Genomic DNA, 19,118 nt, shown 5'->3' with positions numbered 1-19,118 from the left:
GTCCAAAAACAGTTCTCAACAAATATGTGGGTGGATTTTGATGTGTGAGGACAACAGGGATTGACCTTTTCACTGGATTTTTTTTTTTTTTTTAAATATGGATTATGGACCGGAAACCAGTTAAAATGTGTTAATGATGGATTTGTTTCAGGTTTTCCCTTAAAAAGATATTAATTGATGGACTTGAGTGGTGTCAATCGCTTGTGGATTATTGTGATGTTTTTATCGCCTGTTTTGACTCTTATTCTGACGGCACCCATTCACTCCAGAAGATCCACTGGAGAGCAACTGATGTAATGACAAATGTCTCCAACTCTTTTCCCATCAAGAAACAAACTCATCTACATCTTGGATGGCCGGAGGATGAGTACATTTCAGGCCATTTTTAATTGTGGGGTGAACTATTCCTTTAAAAATAGCAAGTTTAAATATATATATATCAAAAAGCTTCTTGCATCTTGCAGATGCGTGTATTTACAGTAAGCGCTAGAAGAGCAATGCAGCGGAACTAAAAAGCGATGAAGTGTCTGTGTGAAACCTCAAATGTTTGTGACACGATTGTGAAAGTAGTTTAACTTGCAGCACTGGAGAGACAGTGAGTGTTTCGGTCAGATCCATGCATGCGAAATTCAAGTTATAAGAAAAAAAATTATTTAAGTGTGTTTGAAATGTAAAGTAGCTTTAACTTGCAAAATAATTTATGTTTATGAAAATAAAAGACCTTTTAATGCTGCTTTTTCCATGCACCAACAGTGACACAATTCTGTCCTCCCAACCTCCCAGACTTCTGTTTGGCTTCAGACAAATTATTTTTTGATCCCAAATGCTTGTGTTATAAGACAGCCATTGCTCTGTAATCCAGTTGAAAAATCACAAGTTGTTGGCTTGTATGATCTGCTGTAGGATGCTGTCTACATCATTTGTGTCGTAGCTGATTCCCTGCATATCCAGGTTCGGTAGGATGGAAGACAATAATGCAACCACATTCCGACGGACAGACCGCAACCTCTCCAGCGTCACACTGCTGTCAGGAAGGAACGACAGAGACATGTTCATATTAGTGTGTGTGTATGTATGTATGTATGTATATATATATATTTTTAATCACATAAATGGCTAAATATATATATTGAAAGCACAGTAGCATTTATTAAGCCATATATTTGATTAAAAATACTGTCAAATGTGTAAAATATATATATATATATATATATATATTTCAATAAAAACCTGTTTATTATTTGAATATATCTAAAAAATTTAATTTATTCCTGCGATCAATTTACTCCAAAAATTAATCCAGTCTTCAGTGTCACATGATCCTTCAAAAATCATCCAAATATGCCAATTTGCTGCTCAAGAAAGCTTTCAAATGTTTCAAACTCAAAAAAGAAACATTATAATAATAGCTGATAATAATAGCTGTTTTGTTCGACTGTTTAAAACACAACTATCACTTTTGATCAATTTAATGCATACATGCTGAATAAAAGTATTAATTTCTTTTAAAAAAAAACATTTATATATTGATATATAAACTACTTATATAATGTATATATAAATAGATATATGAAATTAAATATTGTTGGAAATGGCAAATAATAATAATAATAAAAAAAAAATCAAATAAGACATGACTTGTATCTTATCTTCTCTCTTATGTGCAGCTGTACTCAGTCATACACACCTATTGTAAGTGTGGTTGGGTGTGTTGGTGCTCTGGTCTCTCCTGTCCTCAGTGTCTCTCTCTGTCTGTCTCACTTGGTTCAGCAGTTGGTCTCTCTCTGTTCTCAGCTCGTTCAGATCAGTTAGCAATCTCTGGTTCTCACTCTGCAGTTTGGCTAATGTCTTGCTCCAGTACAGCTCATCTCTTGGACTCGTTTCTGCCTCCTGCTGGATGGGGGACGAACTAGATGGAAGCCTGTTGGCCTGTTCCTCTGATTTCTACAGATTGAAGGTATTTAAAATGGATTTAAAATGATTAGTTTATTAAATGTTGTGTGCTATTGATTAATTATGATGTCACTCTGATTAAAAACTAAACATAGGGTCTACCTGATGTTTAATGATTTAACAAACAAATCAGGTTTCTCAGATGACAAACTGATAACTCAAATTTACATTAACAGGGAATAACAAATTATACAACTACTATATCTCAGCGATATGCACTATAGATCAAATCTCAACTGCTTGATTGTTATGATGTCAAAAATGTAAACTATATTATTGCCTAAGCAATATATTAAGGGGTCATATGATGCAATTTCAAGTTTTCCTTTCTCTTTGGAGTGTCACAAGCTGTTCGTGCATAGATAAGATCCCTAAAGTTGCAAGGACTAAAGTCTCAAACCAAAAGAAATATTCTTTATAAAAGTTAAGACATGTCCACGCCTTCCTAAAACACCTCGTTTAAACACGCCCCCACATGTCTACATCACTGTGTGGGAAGATTTGCATAACGCCGCCCAAATGTTCACGCAAAGAAAGTAGGCATAACTTTGATTCTCGCTGTAGTATTGTTGCTTCTGCCACCGCCTTGTCTTAGAGACACTGTGTGTTTTGTTGTGAAAGTGAAACTACTTTCTTTGGTCTTCCAAAAGAGGACACAACTAGAAATCAGTGGTTAAGTTGTATTTACAACACTGTTCCAGAACAGTTCAACCCAAATATTCAGATGTGTGCAGCACATTTTATGGAGGACTGTTTCCTGAACCTGGGTAGGCTGTGCTCAAAGCTGTTTCTATAAAGTGGGGCAATTCCAACTTTGCAAGGACAGTTTGGCGCCTCTGACTCACAGCCTGTAAGTACGTTTTCATATTTAAAGAATTTGCCACTGACGATTCAAACGCTAGTTTTGAGCAGTGTAGAGTAGAGCTTGTTGTTTGTCGTTTCTCAGATCACAAATGCAGACATGGTTTTATGTTTATGCGGCGTGATGCGCAATGCGTAAAAAGACAGTATAAGTGAATATAATCAGTAATTATGTCCCCACTGGATGCAAAAAAATGCCTCGTTTGTAATGGGTTTTATTGTTTTGTCTTGTCGCGCCAGGACACACCACATCACAATAAGGTAAGGGGCATAACATTTCTGTCACATGCTGGAGGTTTTCGGCCAATCACAAAGCACTGGATAGCTGGCCAATCAGAGCACTCATCGCTTTTCAGAACAATGAGCTTTGTAAAAATCTACGCAATTCAGAAAGGCGGGGCCTAGAGGAGCAACAATAATGTACAGTATGGGGAAAATAATGTTTTTTGAACCTTAAACAACAAACACGTTGCATTACACCAAATACACCAAATAAATTATTTTTAGCAATGTCATATGACCCCTTTAAAAGATGGTTATATATAGTACATCCTACTTTATCTGCATACAAATAATCAGCAATACATTTTATATACTATACAGTATATATACAAATTATGGTTGCTTAATTTTTTATTTGCAGAAAATATATCCATATTATCGCAAAGCTCTATGTATAAATTTGAATATATCTCACTATTGGACACACACACACACACACACACACACATATATATATTAGAATATATATTTAAAATTCTGGTTCTAATGTAGAGTTATTTGCAAAAATGAAAAATTGCTTATAGCGCCACCTTGTGGTTGGTCTTTACAAATATTGGTACACATACTAATTTTCACAAGATGTACAAATATATAACTTTTCATAACAGTTGGCCATTCAGATTTGACATTAATCAAATCTGAACTGTTTGTATTGTCGCAAAATATAGCTATATTATCGCCCAGCTCTAATCTGCTAAATGCGACTGTAAGGCATCAACATTTTAAAATACTGATATCATGATTTTCTGTACATCTCACTTTATCCACATACTTGTATAATCATGCCAAGCAATATATACTACAGCAAATCTTGTCTGAGTAATTGTTTATACTGTCACTAAATTATACTAATTATAACACAGCTGTATACACACATATATATATATATATATATATATATATATATATTCTAAATATATAATGCATTTTATAAATAAACAATGAGATATACACTTGTTATGGCTTAAAGCAAGGATTTAGAAGAAACAAATTCTGATTCTATCACAATATTTGCAAAATGCAAAGTTGCTTATTATATCGCCACCTTGTGGAAAATTGGCCCACATACTAATTTAAATAAGATGTTCTGTACAAATACATTAATTTTCATAACAGTTAGCCACTTGGATTTGGCATTAGCCACTGAAATTTGATTGGCTGCTGGCATTCTTACCTGACAAACAGAAAGTTCCTCCGTCCTAGACTCATTTGACATTGGGTTCAATCTTTCTGCATTTTGGTCACATGACACTGAATCACCCGTGGTGACATCAGAAGGCCCACCCCCTTCCGCCTCCATCACCATGGCAACCTCTGGCTCACGGATGCCCAGGATTCTTTTCAGCCGCTTGGCTTCCCGCTCCAGCTGAGCAAGTCTATGAGCAAGCGCCGCACGGTCCGAACCGTCTGCGGGTAACGGCGACACGGGCTGAAATCCCGGCCGGCTGAGAGGAGTGACGACCACTGTCTGAGCCATGGTTGTGGAGGAGTGTGGTGAGAGCGGGTGAGGGGGGATCCTGGGCTGATCTTTGGGCATCTGTGGCCCCTGAGATGTCTGGGGCTCAATGGGGCCCTCGAGTACAGTGGCTTCTAGCTGAATAGTGTCCTCCTGAGCCACCGTATCCACCGCTGGTGATGTGCTGCTGTTTGTCTCTGATCCTTCATGCGCTTTGTCCGGTGTTTCTGTCTCTCCCTCAGATGGGACGTCTGGAGATTCAGCATGGTTTGGGGACTTATTGCCCTTTTCAGTGTCTGAAGTTGTTTCTTTCCTTCTTTTTCTAAAAAATAAGTGAGCAAAGTTAGTTAAACCTGCTCATTTCCTATGCAGGACCCGCTTAAGTTTAAAGGCAGCTTTAAATTTTCATGTATAAAGACCCAGTTAAATTAAATTGATTAAATTGTTATATTTTTTACACTTATTTTTTTCTCTTTTCTTTTTTTAAAAATGACATTAAAACAGAAAAAATTTGTCAAATTTAGTATAAACTCTATATTATATTTTCTATACAATTTATATAAGAATATTTATTAAAAGCTTCCTGAATAATATCATATCTGGTTTAAAGTCACAGTTGAAGGTCACTCTAACTCCCACTTAAATACTGTAGTTTGTTGTTTGTCACTACCACAGTAACCCAGCAATGTTTGTTAAACATGTTAAATGCACTGCAATGCATCAACTAAGAATTTTCATCTGCATTTGTGTACTTGCATCCTTCCTAATGACGAGTGACTGCAAAAGTGATTCTTTAATGTGGGTAAATGTCCCAGTTGTGTATCTGTCAGACCTCGGGGAGGGTGAAGACTCTTCTTCTTCTGTGACAACAACGCTGACTTCATCCTCATCTGTATCCTGTGTATCTGTCGTCATGGTAACTGTGACCTCATCCTGTTTGCTCTCTGATGCAGGTTCAGATAGTCCTCGACAGAGAGGACGCACCGGGCTTTTACTCATCTAGAGCACACAAACACACACACTTACAGTTTGAAGTGAGATCAGTGTGTCAAAACCAAAATGAGAAGTGATATTTCACATTAATATACAAAATTTCTATAAATGTCTCTGTATGGCCACATAACTGCAGTCATTAGAACCAATTACTAAAATATAGTTTCTTATATAAGATAATACTTTTTTCCCCGTTAAACAGAGATTATATAAATGATCTACTAAGGACAGCCTTACTGTAGTTTAAGAATTATTGGGTCACTTGGCAAACTACAGTATCAAAATACTGCAGTTTCCCAAACACTGACACACACACACCAACAATTCATGTTTGCATAGGCAAAGGTCTCACAGTCATACTCGTACACATTATTTGTCATGTCTGCCACATGCAAAAGAAGACGGATGCATGCAGACCTACAGAAAACCTTTATAAAGACCAAACACACACAACTGAGTCAACAAGCCCACAGCGAGTGTGATTGCACCCTGACACTCGTGAGAGTCAGAAACCCAAGTTCCTGTCCTGAGAAACGAGTACTTCCTCATCAGACACACAAACAGAGGTCAGTACCTCTAGAGATCTTCCTCTTCTCTTGATGGTGGCATGTTCCCTGCACACAACAAAACACACATTAACACCGCATGCATTCATCCACGAATTGCAGGTATCTGAATGTGGTGCCACACCATTAGTGTAAAGATTGTGCTTACAAGTTGTAATAAAGATTACTGGAGCTCATTTTACAATAATTTTCTATTTCAGTCTTTCTGCTTTAAAAGCTGATGTTTAATTCAATGTTTTACTTGACGTTTTTTGTAATAATTTGTGAAATTTATATATATAAATATATATTATATATATATATTTATGGTGCAGAGACAATTTTACTGTCTTAACTGTTTTTTGAGTGTTTTTTCATAGCTGGGTGTTCTGACTTCAGCATTTTCCTCCGTATCCTCCGGTAACAAACAGCTCCTACATAACAAAAGCACAAGAATAAATAAACTTATGCTTTGAAATTTAATACGTAGTGTGGGGCTTACAGCATACGATGCAATTTACACATTTCAGCATGATCTAATCAAGCTGCATGTTCATACAGCAAGCAAATCCAGTAGCATTTTCTAATCCTTTTAAAGGGGTCATATGATGCTGCTAAAAAGAACATTATTTTGTGTATTTGGTGTAATGAAATGTGTTTATGTGGTTTAAGGTTCAAAAAACAGATTGTTTTCCACATACTGTACATTATTGTTTCTCCTCTATGCCCCGGCTTCTGAAACGCGTCGATTTTTACAAAGCTAATAGTTCTGAAAAGCGAGGTGTGCTGTGATTGGCCGAATGCCTCAAGCGTGTGACGGAAATGTTATGCCTCTTAACATACTGTGATGCCTTGTCCGGCCGGAGCGACGAGACATAAACATAAAACCCATTATAAACGTGATATAAACATGATTTCTAGTCTTGTCTTCTTTTGGAAGGCCAAACAAAGTAGTTTCGCTTTCTCAACGAAACAGCGTCGCACACCATGGCCTTGAGTGAGCGGAGGCTGGAGGCCTAGACTGAGCCGCGGCCGGCTTGAGAACGGCGCGGCCGGTGGATTCGATGAAGGAGTGTCCGTTGGGCTTGCGGCAGCTTCGTCCATGAAGAAAGCCGATTCGTCGATCCACAGTGCAAAGTTGATGTATTTCCTCAGCGACCAGCACGGATCAGCTCCAGGCAAGACGAATCGGATATCATCCTCTTTTGGAAGGCCAATCAAAGTAGTTTCGCTTTCACAGTGAAACACACAGCGTCTATAGGACTTGGTGGCGGCGGCAACAACAATACTACAACAAGAATAAAAGGTACTCCTTCTTTCTTTGCGTGAACATCTGGGCAGCATTATGCAAATCTTCCCACATGCTGACGTAGAGATATAGGGCCGTGTTAGAACGAGCCATTTAGGAGGGTGTGGACGAGTCTTAACTTTTATAAAGAATATCTCTTTGGATTTGAGACTTTAGTCTTTGCAACTTTACAGATCTTATTTATGCACCAACAGCTTGTAACACTCCAAAGAGAAAGGAAAAATTGAAACCGCATCATATGACCCCTTTAATTTTTTTAATGCCACTTTCTGGCAAATCATCTGGATACTTCATTCACACAGAAAACCTGCTTAAAGGGGTCCTATTATGCTCTTTTACAAAGTCTTGATTTTGTTTTGGGGGTGTACTAGAACAGGCTCTCATACTAGGTTGTTCGAAAAACATATTTTTCATGTGTTTTACATTATTACAACACCTCTCTCCCCAGTCTGGCATGAACGTCTGGAATAGTTCCAATCAAATGAAGGCCCGCCTTCTGAAATATGAAATGCACTGTGATTGGTAAGCTGCGCCAGTCGGTGTTGTGATTAGTTGTGTTTTATTTGGCTGGTGTGTTGTGTGGTTTGATTGGCTGGGCTCGTGGTCTGGTAATGTAATGTTATTTTTCTTATCATAGTGGTGTGATGTTAGTTTTATTTTATGCGTCAAAATCAAATCAGTTTGAGAGCGATTTAAACCTGGATGATTGTAAGCACTCTAAGTTCATCTGCCTTTGGAAAGCTAGCGTGTCTCCGACATAGTGATAACACTCTTTGCCTTCTCTAGTGCAGCTCAACCAGGTCTCGTCCCATTCGTCGAGATTTGTGACGTCACAAATTCCAGAAAATATGCGTTGTAGTCCAAACGAGTCGTTCGTTGTAGTTTTTCAAAAGTGATTTCTGTTAAATAAAATATCTCCTTTTGAATTGGACTTTGAGCTTTGAAAATTTGCAGATCTTTTTTATGCTCAAAGAGTAACATTACAGACTAACTAAAGTTGAAAAAGTGAAAAAGCATAAAAGCACCCCTTTAATGCACACAGTATACTGTAATGCATATATAATATGTGTAGCATACTAGTACTGCATTCTGAACAAACCCGTTTAATTTCAGGTAATCAAACAGGCATAGACTCACCGTAAGCTCGGTATTGGGTGCATGCTGCATCTGAACGGATCAGGAACGCTTCCAGCAAACAGGTGAGTGCTGATTCCTCTCCATTTCAAACACTCTTCACACTGAATCCACATCACATTCCTTCGGACAGAAGAAAGCCGTTAATACTCCAGTTCAACTTGTTGTGTGTGGAGTTTTCATATATATTTTGTAGTGCTGTCAAATCTGTCATCCATAATAAAAGTCTGTGTTCTTATGCTGTCAAACCGATTAATCGTGATTAATTGCATCCAAAATAAAAGTGTGCTCTTATGCCGTCAAATCGATTAATCGCTATATACACTGAACATACATATATTGTGTAATCACAAACTTCTTTTGGATGCGAATATTTTGGAAAGATATTTATGTCCAAGAAATAGCTTGATGTGAGCAGTTTTTGTTCATATGTTGATGTAATAATTCCAGTTGAATCAAGGTTACGACTAGCCACTAGCCTTGAGTTCAGCTTCAAATGCATGATTTAATACTTGATATTGCTTGTCAGAGGCAGGTGGTATAGACTGTCGCAGTAAAGACGTACAGTATATTTATTTGTCAAAAACCCAGAAATTATCATTTTAGCTCTTCTAGTTCCAATGTCCTGAAGTCAATGGCTTTTTGGTTAAACACCTGAAAAGTCAGAGATTAACAAAAGCTTCAAATATTGTCATGTTTCATTGTACGACATAAACACATCAGTGATTTTTAAGGGTTTTACTTGAAAGGTGGTTGCAAACAAATAGCTAATGGCATTACTACCTTCTATATTTTACTGTTTTCTATATATTTTTTGACTTTTTTCCCTATTTTTGCAAAAATATATTTTCAAAATTTGAATATATTTTTAAAAGTTATTTTAACATATTTTTTGCCCTCTATATTTTCAATCCAAGAAAAAACATAACTTTTGTTGTCTATAACACGTGCGCAACATTTGAATAAAAACAAAAATGACTGGAATTGTATTTTTTTTGTCCCTGAAAAACATTTTGAAATATATTTTGGTATATTAAGAATGAAACTAAATATATTTTCCCTTTCAAATAAAAATATATATTTCATTGAGCTTCACCGTTTACAACATATTTAGCATATATATAAAATATGTTTTGGCCAGAAAAAGAAATTTGCCATATGGGTGTGTTTATAATCACACTCTTACAAACAATTCAAACTTAAACTTTCAGTTAAAGACTGAAACAGCTGAAAGAATATTAATGCTGGTGGCATTTAAGTCATGCGACCGTGGTTTAGTTCACTTATAGTCTATGTTTAACTTTTAACTTCTACCGATTTTATTTAGGCTTTGAAATTTTAAAAAGCTGTGAAGATTATTATAATGAAAAAAAATATGTAAGAATCAAACAATCAAATGAACACTATACATGTATTCTGTATCGTTACATTTTTGCAAAGCTAATAAAACAAAGCCTCAATTTTGTTTTCATGGGAACCTTGGTTGTGATCAATCATGTGTGTTGCATGTTTTAGTTGTTGCATGGTTTACTTGCAGACATCACAGATATGAACCATGCTACTACTTTAGCCGTGTGATTAACAGTTTCACATTTCTTTGTGCCTCCCACCTGCATTTAAGAGCTCAACTTGACCTCTGCCATTACAAGACGCTTTCTGTCTGTGTGTTTTCTGTTATGCATGTATATGCGAGGTTTGTGGTCTAACAGACAAATAGTCAGACAATAGTTTTAGCAAGTTAAGTTGCACCATCTTTCATTTTTTACCCACAAACCCATGGTACTATTCTGGCCATCTGACTAACAGATCACCAGCAGAGCAAAGCAGGTACCACAACACTGTTGTGTGAAACGTTTTGGAGGAAAACAATCATACACTTCTTCTTCCTCCTCTTCCTCTTCACCATCCTCATCCTCTGTTTCCTCAGTATCTCCTTCCTGGCTTTTCCTCTCTAAGGCTTGAAACGCTCTCTCTTTTGCTTTCTTTTCCTTCTTTTCACGCCAGTAATCATTCAGTTTGAGACCAAGAGCAGCTAGTGTGAGTCTATGAGAAAAGAAGCAAAAAAAAAAGAAGTTAAAATGGAAATAACAAAAAAATAAATAATATATATATATATATATATATATACTTATATATATATATATATATATATATAAATTAATGTATATATATTTTAAATATTATTTTATTTTTTATATTTTACTCTTAATATTTTAAAGTTGATTACAAAATATTTTATAAAAAATATATAAAATTATTATTAAATTATTTTTAAATTATTAAAAAAAATGTACTGACATTTCTTTGACTTGTATTGTGAACTCTATACTTGAACCTAGTATTTGTGATCAGCTATACAACAAAATATTCAGTTTCACCAAAGCTTGTTTCTCTGTGGCAGCAGATTTGAATTTAGCGTCAGTCTGGCATTCAAATGAGTTGCTATTGGAGCCGGGCGGCATTGCAGGTTAAAGTTTTTGGTGAGTTTCTGAAATGCACCTGTACTCTTTGGTGTACTCAAAATCCTGCTTGTTATGAGCAGGCTTGAGGAAGTTACACTCAATCACTCCGATGACCCCGACCCCTGACCTCTGACCTGAAGACTGAACGAGAGAAATGGGAAGTGAATCACAATGAAACTTGAACCAAATGCACAGTTATTGTTTAGGTTATAACCAGGCCCAGACAGAATCTATTATAGTTTTCTGCATTTTCTGTGCTGATTTTGTGCAGATTTCTGTGAAATAGATAACAATAACATGAAATACATCTGCAGATTATGTGTGGACCTGCTTATATCTCGGTTCCCCACATGAATGGATCCAGTACCTTTATTTGGCAGCCAACTTTCTCATGGGCCTTTATCAATCTGTTTTTATGGTACATCATAATTCCATAATGCTCCTTATTTTTCTGGTTGAATCCAAATGTTATCTTCACTCTCTCATTCTGAGAGTCATGTTTAAAGAAAACACTCTCGAGTCAAAACGAGTTTGACTAGAGGATTATGAGGAAAAAACAGTAATAATTAATAGTAATCAGTTCATTTCAAAAACCTGCTGTGGAAGTAAAACACAGAAACAGGTAGAGCAGGCAGGGTTATTACAGTTAACTACAATGAAAAACTGATATTAATATTAATTAGTTGCCAAATTTAACATTTCACATTTTCATTCAGTTTAACCTGATGTACTTCAATAACTAAAACTAAATAAATTTGAATGAAAAAAAAGATAAAAATGAAAAAAAAAAGAATGTCTGAATGTCATTGAAAAAAAAACATTTCTACAATTTTAACTAAATGGAAAAATTTAACAAAAATTAATTCAAAATATTAATAAATACATCTTTTTTAAAAATAAAAAAGACAAAAACACAGATTACTAAAAAATCATTAAAATTAAAAAGAAAAATATGAAAATAAAAAATATTTAAAAATGAATATTTTATGTTTAAAAAACTAAAAAAAATCACAAAAACAAGTCAGTTCTTTAATAAAAATGAAAAAAATTAAATAAAAACAAAAAATACAAAACTAAAAACTTTGAGGCAAGTAGAAGGATACGATGAACTGGGGTTTATAGACATCATTCTCAATCATGGACAGACTCTTGGCAATCAGCTTCGTCTGAACTTTCTTCTGTCTCAAAATGATCTGAATCCTGGGCTTCAGGTAAAGGATACTGAGATACGCCTGGAAGGGCAGACAGAGGAATTACATTTGTGTTGGGCGTCTCAACTTTTTTCCATTTAATTCAAGGGCACATATCAAACTGTCCTTGACTGAGATAAAACATATTCAAAAGTTCCTCCCCGGCCCAAAAAATATCATTTATAGAAAACAAGCTGCAAAAATGTCCAGTAACACTTAGACATTAGTATTTGGCATATATATGATGTATTTTTGTAGGCCAAAACCCACAAACAAGCATTTTAGCTCTTCCAGTTCCATCGTCCTGAATTCAATGAGTTTTTGGTTAAACGCCGAAACGCAATTTCACCGAACACGTACAGAGGTTTTACAGCCTTATTGTGTTTACAGTCACACTCTTTCAAACTATTCTAACTCAAACTTTCAGGTAAAACGGTTTTTAAGCAAAGTCTTAAAGCGTTAACAATGGTGACATTGAAGTCATGTGACCAGGGCTCTGAACCGGTTCAAGGAACGAAAACGAAAACCGGAAACGAACGAAATTTTGACGGGAACAGAACCAGAAATAGAAACCAATCATGACTTCCAGTAGTACTATGCAAATGTGATGCTGAAGCCAACGAGTGAAATGCCCGCTCAGCTGTGAACTCATCATAGGCAAGTCCCAATGGCAATGCACCGCCCTTAGAGTTTATCTGAGGATAGTGTAATCACACGCACCTGCAGCGCTTCTGTGAATGGAGAAAACAGAAAAACTATAGGCTTACATAAAAAGGAATATACAAGTGTTTTTTTTTTTTTTTAACAATGCAGCAAACATTTTTAAATATCTTAAAAATACTTTGATGTCTTTAAAGTGTTGATAGATTTGTTTTTGTTGTTTTTATTTGTTTTTGTTTAGTAGCCTACATTCGGCCAAAATCTAGAAAAGATGATACTGTATTGGCTGTGACTAGGCGCAGCGGGTTATTGGCTAACGTTACCAGATTTCTCTTTTTTCCTTTTCTTTTTGAGTAAAGAAAACGCTGTACTTTATTATTATTATTATTATTATTATTGTTATTATTAGACAAATTATGAATAACGTTATTTTAAAAAATTATGTTATTAACCGGTATTTCTTCCACCTGAAACGGTTTCAAAACAGTAATAATATCAGAGGAATGCAGGAACAGAAACCTTAAAATATTGATTCTGCTCGGAGTGAACCGATTGAATTTTTTTTTTTTTTTCCTTTTTAGAGCTGTGTGTTGTGGTCGTTGTGTTTTTCTTTTAGAGTATGTTTTTGGTTTTTTTTTTGTGAATATGTGTTTTTTTTTTTAAATTTTTTTTTATTTTGTTTTTTTTTGTGGATTTTATTGATGAATCATAAACTTTTGTTGGCCTCAAAGCCAGTGGTAAAATTCTACTGGGGTATTGTTGAGGGAATCAGGCTGATGCTAATACATATATACATTTTTTAATTATTATTATTATTATGTTTTTGTTGTCATGATGGTGATTGTTAATATTTTAATTTTTTAATTATTATTATTATTACTATTTTAATAAAAAAGTCTATGATTTGAAGACTGTATCTCTGACAGTTTCTGATCTTTATCTCTGCACCACAAAGTTACTTTAGAGTCTCAAATTCACCAGTTCACACCGCGGCACTGTTTTACCATTCTCTCAGCTCCACCTAAAATTCACACACACACATACACACACTCTCTCTCTCTCTCTCTCTCTCTCTCTCTCTCTCACACACACACTCACACATACATACATACATATTTGCATTCACACTATAAAACAACTACAGCCCATAAATATCAGGAAGTTTCTCGCTCTGTTGGCCATCTCTCTCTCTCTCTCTCTCTCACTCACTCTGAGAGAAAACTCCATCTCAGGGACGCTGTTACTGTCTCTGCGGTGCTTGTAATAATCTCTCCTCCATTTTCCCTGTGTCTCCTCTGACTTGATCTCTGGCAGACGGATGTCCTCCGCATCCGTGTCAAAGTCAAACTCTGGCTTTCCATCTTTATTTCTGTGAGGGAGGATTGTAAAAATTTGATTTAAAGACAAAAATGATTCAAAATCATTCAGTATTTTTGCATTTAAGTTAGAAAGAGAAATATATTTGGATTAATAATAAAAAATAAAAATAAAAACTAGAAAAACATGCAATATTTTTAGCTTTATTTTTCAATGCTTCTCTGTTTATTTTTTATTTATCAAATGGTTCAAATGTAAAAATGTTATGCTGATTACATTTGCACTTAGATTTTAGCATTTTGTCCACACTTTTTTTATCCTAAGCGACTTGCATTTAAGAAAAACTCTATATCAATTTCAGACAAATCATACTTGCATATTGCATTTACTCTATCAAGGAAGTGGCTAATAAACAAATATCACAAAATCTACCACTCAAACCAAAAAAAAGCCCATCAAATAAAGTGAAACACTGTAAAAGTCCTGATATCTATGGAAGCATGAGATAAAAGGCTGCAACTTTTTATCTGGCAATTCGGACTTTAAACAAGTATCACAAAATCTAAATTCAAAGTTAATTAGAATTCAAAGAAAATATCATAATTGTGAAGTGTAAACTTATAATAGCAAGATATAGGAAATTTACATCTCACAGTTTTTTTAATTGCGAGTTATCTCACAATTCTGACACTTTTCCTCATGATTCTGAGTTTATATCTCGCAATTCTGACTTTTGTTCTCAGAATTGTGAGTCAGAAGTCTGATTTGTGAGATATAACCTCAGAGCTGCAAGGAAAAGTCCAAACTGTAAAATAAATGTTACCTTTATTTGTTTTTTATTCCATAGTGGGAATTGGCTTCCATAGGTATCTGAGATGAAAGCTTGTAAATGTACTCAAAAATGCAAGTAAACAGAAATATGATTAGAAAGTAGCCAATTGCATATCTGATTGCTTTAATATGCTATTTGTAAGAGTTGAGAGAATCACATGCTTTAGGGTGATTAAAATGACATGATTTGTTAAACTAAGCAGTTCAGGGTTATATTCAAAACAAACACAAATCAGGAGTGTGTTGTCATGACAGAGTCAGTACACTCACCTGCATGCAACATGTAAATCACATGCAAATTAATTATGATACTGAACATAATGGTTCTCCTGTCTGCATTTGCTCTGTAACCTCATCTTTCACTACGACTGACCGCATCCATGCAACTCTGGCAAAGCAGTTTGAAAACTACCAGATGACAGACCTGCGGATGTTCCAGATGAGTATCTTGGTTCCTTTTTTGCCCTGAATGGAGTCCAACTGCTCTTGTAATTCAGAGACACTCTGGAAGAGAGAATATTTCAGGATGGCTCTCAGACTCGCCTCTGAATCCTCTGTTACCACCAGAGCCTGTGATGCAGGAGTTAAAGGCAATGTTTTGTCCCACTGAGACATCCGTTTACAGTCTATATGCATAGATTGCATGCATATGCATGCAAAACAAATACATGCATCTTATTTTTTCTGTATGTACATAGTCTATGCATATAGTCTACTGGTCTACAATCTGTATGCAAAGAGTACATGCACATGCATGCAAAACAAATGCATGCATCATATTTTTTCTTTAAACCTCCTGTTGTGTATTTGACCCCCACAAATTTTCAAACGGTTCAAAATATTGGTTAAACTATTTATTTCTTCTTGGAATGTGGTGAAAATTTCTCATTTATGGTCAAGAATGTGCATGGAAAGTTTCGACACATGGATGTGTTTTGAACAGGTTGTACAAAAATTGTTAGGACTTTTGTGTTGGGGTCTCATTGACTCCCCTATTGACCCCATTCTGGTTTCCATGCAATTAACACTTTAAAGAACACTAAAGAGTGAAGTAAAAAAAAAAAAACTTTATTGTAGCTTGGCCAACAGTAAAATATGAAGTTCAATTCAAGACTCAAAGTTTAGTCGAAATTGAGACTCGTCTTCTGAATCACCCAAGGAAAATTTTTCATTTCTCACCTATTTTATATTTTGTTTTCTCTAACAAGCTAGAATAGACATTTTCTGTTTTTATTTAGTGATTTTGGCAAATTGTATGCAAACCGATGTGAGCTAATTTGACCCCAAACACAAAAGCTTTTGAACACAACAGGAGGGTTTATCAAACAGAAAAATGTTCACGTCTTGAGTTGAAAGACCCGTATTTCTACTGAACAGAAGGATATTGGTCTGTTGGTTGAACGGGGCGATGGGTACGATCACAGCCTGAGCTTTAATAGCCTGTAAGAAGCTTTGAGACAACATGCCCACGCTCTGACAGCCGCCATTTTTTGTGAAGATCAGAGCATCGCGGCCAAGACGCATTGAACCTGACTTAAACCCGTTTCCGTATACGCCGATGGGCTGATGACTGCTTTTACTGGAGCCTTTCTCTGTGAATCCAAAGCTGTAAAAAAAAAAAATGAGATTCCTTTTCACAAAATGTCTCTCCTCATCAAGACTTGAGGCGTCATTCGTATCTGTTTTCACACACCTGAGCATTTTGTGCAGTTTGTTGGGCGTCATACCGCTCCCGTTGTCCATAAAACTGAGGCACAGCTGTTCTCTGACCGTTACAACATCAATCCAGATGTTCTTGGCTGTGACTCCTGGGTCAGATGCATTATCTACAACACACGCAGAAAAATGTACATAATTAAGAGTACAACTGCATTATTTATTGTACATGCACAACATGAGTGCTTTTTGCAGCACTTTAGACTGCAAGCGATTGCAAAAAGGCAGATCTCTAAATATAACCTAGTATATAACCTACAACCTAAAAAGACTCACAAGCCGTTTAACAGGAAGTCAAGAGGAAACTGCAGAAATATTAAGACGGATTTTGTTTAACCTCAAATCTTGATTATTAAGTGATCAAAAGCAAGCACGATAGGAATGCAGTTTCCTGACACCTGTCTCTAACGGTACTGAGATCCGATCCTGAAAGCTTTACATATTTCCATCAGCCTTTACCATAAACCATCTATCCTAGCAGAGAAACCGCAGTGTAGTTCATCACGTTCCACAAACACAAACGACACAATTTCATTAGTCTTCATTTGAACACCACACGTTAGTTTTAGTAACGTTAAACCTAACAAGCCTATTTTTTAATCAATGCTTTGCTTGTAAAGTGTTCGTTTGTCTTTCTTTACATTATTATTTTTATTTATTTATTTGCATTTATGCATTTGTAGATGCTTTTATTCGGACTACATCAGTTTATGCATTCACTGGACGCGAAACTTTTAGTGTTGCTCGATGCTGTATTTTATTGTTAAATGCAATGACATTCAGACATTCTAAGTGTTCGGATCCACTATCAGTTTAATCCAAAACGCAACTTTACCTTGCAAAATGCATCATGCGTGTTGAGTTTTAACATTACGCCATTAATTATCATTAAAACATTATCAGTAAGGTACTACTGTTTGCCTTAAAAGAGCTGCAACGTGCGCAAGTGATGTGCGCATTCATTGTCTATGATATTCGCGGAAGTTTAAACCGAAAGTATCGCCAGGTCCTGACAAAACCTGAGTTTTTCCTCTTGAATAGATGAATACATTTGTGATTTGCTCACCGATGAGTTCTGCGACTGCACTGAAGGGCCATGTGTGACTGGTGGAGTTGCTCTCCAGGTACGACGGGCTCATCTATAAAAAAACAACATCACGCAATATAATCATCATAAAGTACATCGTAGAGCGTGAGAAAAGACTTTAGAGAAGTTAAGAAAGAGTACACTACTCACAGAGCTCAGCCGGATCCCGTGTTCGCTCAGTCTCGCCATCACGAGGGTTAAAACACACGTCAGATGAAAAGAGATGCAGATGGTTCATTCTTCCTCCTTCTGTGTCTGTGTGTGTGTGTGTGTGTGTGTGTGTGTGTGAATGTGTGTGAAGTGACACTCCCACCCACAGCTCCACAGAGCACATCTCATCTGCACACTTTTTTTTCTTTCTTTTTGAGAGTTTTTACACGTTATCACATTTCGTTTCATTGTAGGCTATATTTTATATGAAATACTTTTATAAATACTAGTTACTATAAAAATAAAAGAAAATATATTTATTTAAATACTTTATTTCATATTTTAGTATTATATTATATATTAAATGATAGCAAATATGTTGCTATGTAGTAAGAACCTAGTTGTAATGGGTGGTTGCCAGGGTCCTGTGTGTTGGGTCCTATGCAGTTGATAGGTTATTATAGATGGCTGCTATGGTGGTTAGGGTGGGTAGGTTACCAGGGTAATAAGTGGATGCTAGGGTGTGTGCATGTAGTAACAACCTGTTTGTAATAAGTGTTATGGATGGCTGCCAGGGGTTGTGTTGCCCTAGCAGGTTGCTAGGGTGTTGTTGCAGTTAAAGGTGGCTGCTATAGTGTTATGGGTGGTTACCAGGGTGTTGCTGCGTAGTAACAACCTGGTTGTAATAGCTGGTTGCTAGGGTGTTGCCATGCAGTTGCTAGGTTGTTAAATGTGGCTGCTATAGTGTTATGGGTGGTTACCAGGTGTTGCTACGTTGTAACAACCTAGTCAAAATAGGTGGTTGCCAGGGTGTTGCTATGCAGTTGATAGGTTATTATAGATGGCTGCTATGGTGTTATGGGTGGTTACCAGGGTGTTGCTGCGTACTAACAACCTGGTTGTAATAGCTGGTTGCTAGGGTGTTGCCATGCAGTTGCTAGGTTGTTAAATGTGGCTGCTATGGTGTTATGGGATGTTACCAGGGTGTTACCATGCAGTTGCTACAGTAGGTTGTTATAGGTGGCTGCTATGGTTCGTTACACACACACACACACACACTATGAAGTCACCATCTTAGAGAGTAGAAGTACAGCATGAAGCAGTATTCTTTAATATTCTTTAGTATTCTTTAATAGCGCACATAAGGTTACACATTTCACTTTTGCCATAAC

General features: G+C 36.1%; 1 protein-coding gene across 2 annotated transcripts; it reads right to left on the bottom strand.

Annotated features, from left to right (window-relative positions):
* Window positions 1–430: 430 nt before the first annotated feature.
* LOC109093822 (MORC family CW-type zinc finger protein 4-like) lies at window positions 431–18,103 on the bottom strand. 2 transcript variants are annotated; one of them, XM_042737942.1, is made up of 17 exons: window positions 17,947–18,103; window positions 17,776–17,848; window positions 16,687–16,819; window positions 16,379–16,599; window positions 15,418–15,565; window positions 14,055–14,214; window positions 12,099–12,227; window positions 11,363–11,482; window positions 11,033–11,136; window positions 10,409–10,576; window positions 8,537–8,656; window positions 6,447–6,524; window positions 6,120–6,159; window positions 5,385–5,551; window positions 4,271–4,874; window positions 1,688–1,944; window positions 431–1,024 (listed from the first exon to the last, which is right to left on the bottom strand). In XM_042737942.1, the coding sequence occupies exons 1-17, from the start codon at window positions 17,983–17,985 to the stop codon at window positions 871–873; spliced, it is 2,715 nt and encodes a 904-aa protein (XP_042593876.1). In that variant the 5' UTR covers window positions 17,986–18,103; the 3' UTR covers window positions 431–870. The 2 variants fall into 2 exon arrangements, with proteins under 2 accessions (XP_042593876.1, XP_042593877.1); XM_042737943.1 differs by having other exon boundaries at window positions 431–1,021.
* Between the last annotated feature and the right edge of the window lie 1,015 nt (window positions 18,104–19,118).

This window comes from Cyprinus carpio, chromosome B14 (genome assembly GCF_018340385.1).
Source record: "Cyprinus carpio isolate SPL01 chromosome B14, ASM1834038v1, whole genome shotgun sequence".
Lineage (NCBI taxonomy): Eukaryota > Metazoa > Chordata > Actinopteri > Cypriniformes > Cyprinidae > Cyprinus > Cyprinus carpio.
Note: the sequence above shows the minus strand (reverse complement) of the source record. Positions and strands in the feature narration are given on the sequence as shown.